The 10,313-nt window shown below is 50.1% G+C and overlaps 1 protein-coding gene across 1 annotated transcript in view; it reads right to left on the bottom strand.

Annotated features, from left to right (window-relative positions):
* Window positions 1-5,357: 5,357 nt before the first annotated feature.
* The window catches only part of LOC139609730 (properdin-like), a 9,918-nt gene continuing 4,962 nt past the window's right edge, over window positions 5,358-10,313 (bottom strand). Inside the window, exons 4-11 of the mRNA XM_071464657.1 lie at window positions 10,072-10,233; window positions 9,445-9,621; window positions 9,197-9,364; window positions 8,523-8,714; window positions 7,953-8,126; window positions 7,193-7,390; window positions 6,486-6,597; window positions 5,358-5,862 (exon numbers count right to left, since the gene is read on the bottom strand). Of these exons, the coding sequence (XP_071320758.1) occupies window positions 5,724-5,862; window positions 6,486-6,597; window positions 7,193-7,390; window positions 7,953-8,126; window positions 8,523-8,714; window positions 9,197-9,364; window positions 9,445-9,621; window positions 10,072-10,233 (1,322 nt within the window). The 3' untranslated portion in view covers window positions 5,358-5,723. The remainder of the gene's footprint in view (window positions 5,863-6,485; window positions 6,598-7,192; window positions 7,391-7,952; window positions 8,127-8,522; window positions 8,715-9,196; window positions 9,365-9,444; window positions 9,622-10,071; window positions 10,234-10,313) is intronic.

Below are 10,313 nucleotides of genomic sequence, written 5' to 3'. Positions count from 1 at the left end.
AGGTCTCAGGTCAGGTTTGGGTCTTAGATGCAGCCTAGAATCTAGACCATCCAGTCTGACCCCAGCCTCAGTGTCTCTGGTCTCAGTGATGATGGTTGAAAGCTGATCAGCTGATGTGGTTTTTCTGGACTGGTCATGTGACTGTTCTGGGACTGACTGGACTGTAACGAGAGGCGGGAACAGAAACTCCATCTGGATCCTGGAGGCGGACTCGCTGACTGCTGCAGCACTTTCACCAAAAAAAAAAAAACAAGAAGAGCGAGGATCACCGTGACGACTACTGAACCACATCGTTACCTTGACGATGTTTCACTGAAACGAGCTGGTGTTTGGATGGACTGGAGCTTTACTGATCCAGATGCTGGTTCTGAGGGAGTCCTGTCCCAGCAGACACTGGGAACACTGGAGCTGGGACCCAAGAACCCTGTGGGGACACCCCATGATGTCAAAACAGTGAGAGGGGGTGGCGTGGGGTTGGGTGGGGGGTACTGCACACTGAGTCTGAGAGGAGGACTATGGAGGAGCAGTGAAGCTGTAACCTGTCGTCTCTGTGCAGTCACCTGTTAATAAAACAGTGTGGGCGGGGCTTATGTTTGTCTGCAGGTGGGCTCTTTCTGTGTCTGAATCAGAACCTGTTCAAGTGTCTCCTCAGGTGGTCTCTGGTCTCTGGTTCCTGACTGGGATCCTCTTTATTCCAGGTTCTGGTTCTGGATTCCCTGAAGGAAGACAGTGGTCATAGTCAGGAAGGTGAAGGTTCACTCACCTGTGTGAGCTCGCCTGAGCCTCGTGGATCAATCAGGAGATCAGGTCAAACACTCCAATCAGGTGGCTGCGTGGGCAGGTCCACCACTTTGGTCCAGTTTGGACAAATTTATTTTAATTCAGTCATCTCACATAATACGGAAAATATAGATAATATAGAAAGAAAAAACCCAAAGTCACAGTTAATGAAGCAGAGAGTGAACAGACTCATACACCTGTCCACAGTCTGATCAGTTTACAGGTAAGAGTGTTTGCACTCATCCTTTAGTAACAAGCCTGTAAACCACTGTTTTAAAAAAACAAAATCAAATCACACATTTTTAGATTAAAATGATTATTTTTCCACAATTTAACACAACAACGGAAACATCTTTTATCCCGTTTTATCTTTTTCTACAGTAAACTTAACAAACTCCTCCCTTCAGTAAACTGAGCTTGTATTGGAGCTGCAGCTGATGATGATGATGGTCACACCCACTGTTAGTCCATACGTGGAGGACAGAGAGTGAGGTGATGTCAACAGTAATAAAACCATCAACACTTTTTATGTCTCGAGACAAAGACCTGGTCTGGTACTGATGGAGAGTCTGAAGAGGACCAGTCCTAAAACCTGTACACAGCACTGCAGGTCTGGAACCGGCCTCTGAGCTCCTGTAACAGAACAGCTGACGGTGCCAGTCTCTGTCTGTCCCTGTGTTCACTGTAGTTCAGGTGTTTCCCTCACTCACCAACAGGTGGAGACGTTCACCTCATCCCCAACAACGACCACTCGCCACCCTGACGGTGGTGAACCGTGGGTCAGACCAGAGCGTCTTACTCAGGCTCCGACTGACGGGACCAGCCCGGGATGAGACGGGTCCATGTGACCCGCCTGAGTCCTGGTCTTCAGAGACCAGTTTGAAAACGGAACAAAGATATGAAGACTTCCGCAGTGACACGCTCCACATCCTTAGCTTAGACTCACCCTGTCACTCACCCTGTCTCTCCCTCACCCTGTCTCTCTCTCACCCCGTCTCTCCCTCACCCTGTCACTCACTCACTCACCCTGTCACTCTCTCACCCTGTCACTCACTCACCCTGTCACTCACTCTCTCACCCTGTCACTCTCTCACCCTGTCACTCACTCATTCACCCTGTCACTCCCTCACCCTGTCTCTCTCTCACCCTGTCACTCACTCACCCTGTCACTCACTCTCTCACCCTGTCACTCTCTCACCCTGTCACTCACTCATTCACCCTGTCTCTCTCTCACCCTGTCACTCACTCACCCTGTCACTCACTCTCTCACCCTGTCACTCACTCATTCACCCTGTCACTCCCTCACCCTGTCACTCATTCACCCTGTCTCTCCCTCACCCTGTCACTCACTCTCTCACCCTGTCACTCTCTCACCCTGTCACTCACTCATTCACCCTGTCACTCCCTCACCCTGTCTCTCTCTCACCCTGTCACTCATTCACCCTGTCTCTCTCTCACCCTGTCACTCACTCACCCTGTCACTCACTCTCTCACCCTGTCTCTCTCTCACCCTGTTACTCACTCACCCTGTCACTCACTCTCTCACCCTGTCACTCACTCACCCTGTCACTCGCTCACCCTGTCACTCACTCTCTCACCCTGTCACTCTCTCACCTTGTCACTCACTCATTCACCCTGTCACTCTCTCACCCTGTCTCTCCCTCACCCTGTCACTCTCTCACCCTGTCACTCCCTCACCCTGTCACTCACTCATTCACCCTGTCACTCTCTCACCCTGTCACTCTCTCACCCTGTCACTCACTCTCTCACCCTGTCACTCACTCACCCTGTCACTCTCTCACCCTGTCACTCACTCTCTCACCCTGTCTCTCTCTCACCCTGTCTCTCCCTCACCCTGTCACTCACTCACTCACCTTGTCTCTCCCTCACCCTGTCACTCTCTCACCCTGTCACTCTGTCACCCTGTCACTCACTCTCTCACCCTGTCTCTCCCTCACCCTACCACTCACTCACTCACCTTGTCTCTCCCTCACCCTGTCTCTCCCTCACCCTGTCACTCACTCTCTCACCCTGTCACTCTCTCACCCTGTCACTCACTCATTCACCCTGTCACTCCCTCACCCTGTCTCTCTCTCACCCTGTCACTCACTCACCCTGTCACTCACTCTCTCACCCTGTCACTCTCTCACCCTGTCACTCACTCTCTCACCCTGTCTCTCCCTCACCCTACCACTCACTCACTCACCTTGTCTCTCCCTCACCCTGTCTCTCCCTCACCCTGTCACTCACTCTCTCACCCTGTCACTCTCTCACCCTGTCACTCACTCTCTCACCCTGTCACTCACTCACCCTGTCACTCTCTCACCCTGTCACTCACTCTCTCACCCTGTTACTCTCTCACCCTCTCACCCTGTCTCTCCCTCACCCTGTCACTCACTCACTCACCTTGTCTCTCCCTCACCCTGTCTCTCCCTCACCCTGTCACTCACTCCCTCACCCTGTCACTCACTCATTCACCCTGTCTCTCTCTCACCCTGTCACTCACTCTCTCACCCTGTTACTCTCTCACCCTCTCACCCTGTCTCTCTCTCACCCTGTCACTCACTCACCCTGTCACTCACTCTCTCACCCTGTCTCTCCCTCACCCTGTCTCTCCCTCACCCTGTCACTCACTCTCTCACCCTGTCACTCACTCATTCACCCTGTCTCTCTCTCACCCTGTCACTCACTCTCTCACCCTGTCACTCACTCTCTCACCCTGTCACTCACTCATTCACCCTGTCACTCCCTCACCCTGTCACTCACTCACCCTGTCTCTCCCTCACCCTGTCACTCACTCATTCACCCTGTCTCTCTCTCACCCTGTCACTCACTCTCTCACCCTGTCTCTCACTCTCTCACCCTGTCTCTCTCTCACCCTGTCTCTCCCTCACCCTGTCACTCACTCATTCACCCTGTCTCTCCCTCACCCTGTCACTCACTCCCTCACCCTGTCACTCACTCATTCACCCTGTCTCTCTCTCACCCTGTCACTCACTCTCTCACCCTGTTACTCTCTCACCCTGTCTCTCACTCTCTCACCCTGTCTCTCTCTCACCCTGTCTCTCTCTCACCCTGTCACTCACTCTCTCACCCTGTCACTCTCTCACCCTGTCACTCACTCATTCACCCTGTCACTCCCTCACCCTGTCACTCACTCACCCTGTCTCTCCCTCACCCTGTCACTCACTCATTCACCCTGTCTCTCTCTCACCCTGTCACTCACTCTCTCACCCTGTCTCTCACTCTCTCACCCTGTCTCTCTCTCACCCTGTCTCTCTCTCACCCTGTCACTCACTCTCTCACCCTGTCACTCTCTCACCCTGTCACTCACTCATTCACCCTGTCACTCCCTCACCCTGTCACTCACTCACCCTGTCTCTCCCTCACCCTGTCACTCACTCATTCACCCTGTCTCTCTCTCACCCTGTCACTCACTCTCTCACCCTGTCTCTCACTCTCTCACCCTGTCTCTCTCTCACCCTGTCACTCTCTCACCCTGTCACTCTGTCACCCTGTCACTCACTCTCTCACCCTGTCTCTCCCTCACCCTGTCACTCACTCTCTCACCCTGTCTCTCTCTCACCCTGTCACTCACTCACCCTGTCACTCACTCATTCACCCTGTCTCTCTCTCACCCTGTCACTCACTCACCCTGTCACTCACTCTCTCACCCTGTCTCTCTCTCACCCTGTCTCCCCCTCACTCTGCAGCCACAATCTGCCCCCCCCCCCCCCCCCCCCCCCCCAAAACAATTGATGAACAGCATCTGTAGATACACAAACAGGAACAGTAACTTCACAATAAAAGCCCTGTGGGAGGGGCACTGACTCCCTGGGCGAGTGATGAATCTACACAGACGCTGGTGACAAACATGTTTATTGATCAGAACAGAGCAGTCGACAGCAGATCGGGGCTGATCTGTGAAATCGGGGCGTCAGTGAGTGGTGATGGTTCAGATGTGCGTGAGCTGAATTCAGTTCCTCCAAAGAGACATTTTCCCTCTGAAATGTTTTCATGAAAATAAGAAATTTAAGAGTTTACGGCTTCATCAATCAAAGATCAGAGAAAAGTCCAGAACCTGAATCCAGATCAGTTCTTCTGTCCTCTGCCATGAATCAGAACCCTCAGACTTATCTGATGAACCTCTGAGGGGCCCGACCCCTAGATTGGGAACCAGTGGACCGTGGGTGTAGGTTTGATATGGACGATAAGAACGTGTCTGTTTGGATAATCTGAATTATCTGATGTTCCCTCCCAGAGGCTTCGTCTCCATGACGACCAGATTGACCGGCTGAGTAGGCGGGGACTATGTGGAGGCTCACGCATGGATCTCACATTAAGCGCAGAGGAGAGAGAGGGCCGGTGTGCGGGTCCAGACCTCAGACCTGGTGTAGATGTGGTGGATCAGAGTCTCCCCGTCCTCTCTGGATATGATGTCACCAAAGAAGAAGAGACATGAAGAAGGACGGGGCACAGTGGAGACACCGGACATCACCAGCCTCACTTCATTAGATTTAACTGGAGCTGCTTTTAAATGTGAACTCGAGGAAAAGGTGAACGTGAACATGGTGATGTTTGTTTCTCTCTTCTGTTAAAATAATTTCCTGAAGTTGACTGTGGTCTTTGATCAGTGTGTAGTTTGTATTTACATGTAGGCACAGATCATATGTTAATGAGCCTTTGAGCTGAGTCCTCTTTGTTTTGGTTGTGTTCCTCCTCCTCCTCCACGTCACTGCTGATCTGTTGTCTACATGAGGCTGATCAGACTTCTGGACTTTTCTCTGAGCAGGTTTTTAAATGCAGGACTTTGACTTGTATTTGAGCAATAATCATCAATGTGTCGATGTCATCGTCATCATCATCATCACCACCTCACTGAAGGGGAATTGATTACAGGACTGTTGGATGACAGTGTGACTGAGTATGTCAGCGGTGTGGACTCATGGCTGAACGGGGCAGGGGGGGGCATTGAGACAGGGCTGGGTCTGAGACTCTTCCTCGCCATCGGGCAGGGGGCCGCACGCGACACGTGGAGTCCCAGAGAACGTGGCCTTCTCCCTCTGACGACCGATGGTGGGACTGCAACACACAACATGCAGTCAGTCAGTGAAGTGGATCAGTCCCGTGTTGGCAGCCTATCAGAGTCTGATTACACATCTGTCGCTTCTACATGAACAAACAATACAGCGCTGCAGTGCGTGGGTCATTTTCAGTCATCTGGTGGACACGCTCTGTTCCCTAATGACCACAAACACATCGTTAATGTTTCTCTGCTGATGTCTGTTCCTGAGAAAAGACCAGGAACAGACCTGATCATGGTCTCAGGTCCTCAGCAGCGGCTCACAGTGATGGTTGTGTGAGGTTCTTATCTCCAGTCAGTGTCAGAGATTCAGCAGCAACTGAGTGATGAGCTGCTGTGGACGAGGTCAGCAGAAACAAACGCACCTACAGTGCACACCGTGTAAGTGCCTGCGTGTGGTAATATGGTGGTTCAGAGGCTCATACACATTTTTAGGAATTTTTCTTAAAGCATCTAAAACATGTTTTATTTCTGACCCTGTCCACAGCAGCTCATCACTCAGCTGTGTGTATGTTTATATACACACACATATACATATATGTATGTTATTGCAGGAATTTATGGTCACATTGAAAACATACATAAGAGCAGGTGGGTGGAGACACACTAACAGTAAACTGACCTGTATCCGCTGTAATCAGGTTTACAGTATCTCTTCCTGGAGCGTCTGGAGTTTTCTCCACAGGGCGGCTCACAATAACTCCACCGCTCCCAGCCTTCCCACTTGCCCTTCACTACAACACACACACACACACACACACACCAAGAACAAAAAAGCGCGTGATTGGCTGCTGTTCCATGTCACCTGTGCAGGTAACCCAGCTGTAGGAGACATTGAAACAAGCAGCTCTAAACTTATATATGTGAAGGTTTGGTGACACTGATGCCTAAAAATAGTGTTAGCAACCTGCAGTCTGGCTCTGCTGCAGCTCATAAGAGCTACGCTGGAGTAGAAAACAAACACACCTTTGGCAAACTATGGAAGGTTTCTGTTGCATACGTCCTGTAAAAATATAACATATGGACGTCCTAACCCTTTCTTCACTCTCTCTATCTCTGAAGTATTTTTAAATGTACAATTATTTTCTAAATTGTGCTTTATACATTTTTACTCTCTACTGTTGCTACTTTATATTCCTGTTTGTTATCTGTTTTTTCTATGATAACTTGCTATGTGAAGACATTTCTGCCTTGTGGGGACATTGTGTGGTCCTCACTACTTCAGATGTCTGTTTGAAGGAAAGACCTGGCTCCGAGGTTCAGGTTAGGATCAGGTTTAGGGTTATGGTACTGAAACTAAGTACAGAAGGAGAAATGTGTGTCACCCACAGGGACAGTTATGGACATCATAGCAGACTTGTCTCTTTGTCAGCCTGTCTTCTTCGCAGATTGCTCCACCATGAGCTTGATGGAGACACTGACGCTCTTGAAACTGGCTGCCGCCATGCCGTTTACAGGTGATGCTCTTGCTACCAGTTGGGAATTTACACTGGCTCCATGGCGACCACTCCGACCACACCCCGTTCACTGCAAACAGACAGACACCAATTTGTTCACTGATTTATGTGTCATGAACTCAAACGTCTCCTCCATCACTGTGGCATCAGAATCAAAGTGAACACATTTACAATGGCAGTGGAAGCAGAGATGTTTGTGTGGATCACAGAGGACGTGAAGGTAGTTTGTATGAATGTGGACGTCACTCAGTCTGTAAACATTAAAAATGAACTATGATAGAGACTTTGTGAAAAAATCACCTCTATGTAGACACATAGGAGTCAGTATCATCTCTTTAAAAACACCTGGGAGTCTATGAACCAGGATCAGTGGGGCGGTGGCCCACCATTGGCCCTGGATAACTAGATTGTTGATCTGTATCAGTGTAATGTTGTCAAAACATTTATTGATAATGTAAATTTACACTGATCAGCCACAACATTGAGACCACCTGTCTGGTGTTGTGTTCATCCCCCTGGTGCAGCCACAACAGCTCTGACCTGTGGAGGCTTGGACACCACCTCTCTGGTGTTGATGAGTCGCAACTGATTGATTTAAAACCGGTGTGACACACAATAACACACTGGTGTACCTGGACAGTGGACTTTGGTTGTACAGATGCTGGTTTGACGTCCCTCTCCAGGGCATGGCCGGCCACCATGTACAGGGGCGGGGCTGTCACATCTCCTGACTGACACTTGGAGCCCCACCCCACAGGTAACAGGACAGGAAGTGAAGGGAGACCAAGAACCCCATTCTCCATCCACTGGTGGAGAGACAGACCAAACAGACAGAGGAAGAGAGAGAGAGTCACTACCTGTATCTATGTTCAGGCAGAAAGGATTGGGTGTGAGGTGAAGGAGTGTCCTCATAAGGACCAAAGGTGACCTGAACCATTTCCCCTTCAGTACATGTGAGTTGTTAAAAGACTGGGAGTCTGTTATTATACCTACTTGAATACCTGGGGACAGATTAGAGTCTGTTATTGTCTCTATGTGGACACGTGGGAATTAAAACACCTGGGAGTCGTTAATATACCTGTCAGACATTAAAACACTCGGGAGTTCATCATTGCCTCACAGCTGTAGAGTCACATTCATTTCATTTGAGAGACAGGAGACTGTACATTCAGAAAAACAGGTAGACACAAAAACAGGCGTACCTGGGCAGTGAGGCAGGAAGTTGCAGTTTTCTGTCTGTTGATTTTCACCTTGGCATTGTTTGCCGCGCGGAATGGATGAGGGAGCGGGGTTAGAACAGAAGCGATGGCGACTCCTGATGGAAGCTTGGTTTTGTGGGATACAGGAAGAGGAACACTCGCTCCAGCTGGACCAACCGGTCCAGAACCCGTCAACTGTTAGAGACACAGACAGAGAGAGAAACGTTTTTTTTAATGTCAGTGTTCATATATGTGCTTGTGTACTTTGTGTGTATCTGGAGGGTTAAAAGCCAATAGGGGGCAGATTAGAGCCTGATCACAAACAGAATATCTTCATCGTCAGCTCCTGCTTTTGCTTAATGTAAACAGAAACCATGGCAACATGAGAGGATGTTGTGTTGTTGATGTTGAGAGAAACATTTACAGGTGTATGAGCTTGATGAGCTGTGGTGATGGAAAACCCCCGCTGCTGCCCCCACAGGTCATCTGCTGAACTGCATCTTTCAATGTGTACACAAACTTTTCATCAGTGGCTGGAGGGGGGGAATCAGGAAGTACTGTACACAACTACACCACTACCTCCATCTCTAAAAGAATATTTAAACATCATCTGAGCTTTCACTGGAGCTTTCAATGACCTCATCTTCTGTGTGTGTGTGTGTGTGTGTGTGTGTTACCAGGACAGGGGCTCTGACAGATGTTGCTCCGAGTGCTTGGTCCATCACAGAATCGACCACCATACTTTGAGGCGGGGCGATTACAGTTCCTGATTGACAGCTGAAGCCCCTCTCCACAGGAGACAGAGCACGGCCCAAACGGAGACCACTCCCCCCAGTTGCCATCCACTGCAGAGACAGCCAATCAGAGCACACATCAGGTTATCGTTACCTTATGTGACAACTTTAATAATCAGTTCCCCGCTCACCTGGACAGTTGGGGAGGTCACTGCAGTTGGTCATCTGGAAGTCATCCCCAGGACAGGAGTGGGTGGGGTTAGAGCAGGAATGATATCGCACTTTGGAGGGCACATCACTGCTCTGCTCATCGATACATGAAGCAGAACACTTAGACCAACTGGACCAACTGGACCAAACACCTTGGACTGAGGGACAGACAGGCAGAGAAAGACACAGGTAGCAAGAGAGAGACAGGTGGTGAGAGACAGACAGAGAGAGAGAGACAGGTGGTGAGAAACAGACAGAGAGAGAGAGAGAGACAGGTGGTGAGAGACAGACAGGCAGAGAGAGAGACAGGTGGTGAGAGACAGACAGAGAGAGAGAGACGGGTGGTGAGAAACAGACAGAGAGAGAGAGAGAGAGAGAGAGACAGGTAGAGAGAGACAGGTGGTGAGAGACAGAGGGGTAGAGAGAGAGACAGGTGGTGAGAGAAACAGACAGGTAGAGAGAGAGACAGGTGGTGAGAGACAGACAGAGAGAGAGAGACAGGTGGTGAGAGAGACAGACAGGTAGAAAGAAAAACAGGTGGTGAGAGACAGACAGAGAGACAGACAGGTGGTGAGAAACAGACAGGTAGAGAGAGAGAGACAGGTCACCTGGACAGGTGTGTGGTGGACAGTTCTCCGTCTCCTCTGAAGAACCGCTGCAGGCCAAGCGACACTCAGGAGTGGAGCAGACTCTCTTCCTCTTCCTGACTCCTCCCTCTCCACAGGTGACTGAACATGGTGACCAGGGGAGCCACAAGTCCCACCCCTTTGCTACACACACACACACACACACATTTTTATGTGATTAGGGTGTGTGGTGTGTGTGTATATGTGTGCGTGTGCGTGTGTGT

Source organism: Trachinotus anak, unplaced genomic scaffold (assembly GCF_046630095.1).
Source record: "Trachinotus anak isolate AG129_WGS33_773 ecotype Australia unplaced genomic scaffold, CSIRO_AGI_Tana_v1 ptg000003l, whole genome shotgun sequence".
Lineage (NCBI taxonomy): Eukaryota > Metazoa > Chordata > Actinopteri > Carangiformes > Carangidae > Trachinotus > Trachinotus anak.
The sequence above is the reverse complement of the archived record's forward strand: the minus strand, read 5'-3'. Positions and strand labels throughout refer to the sequence as shown.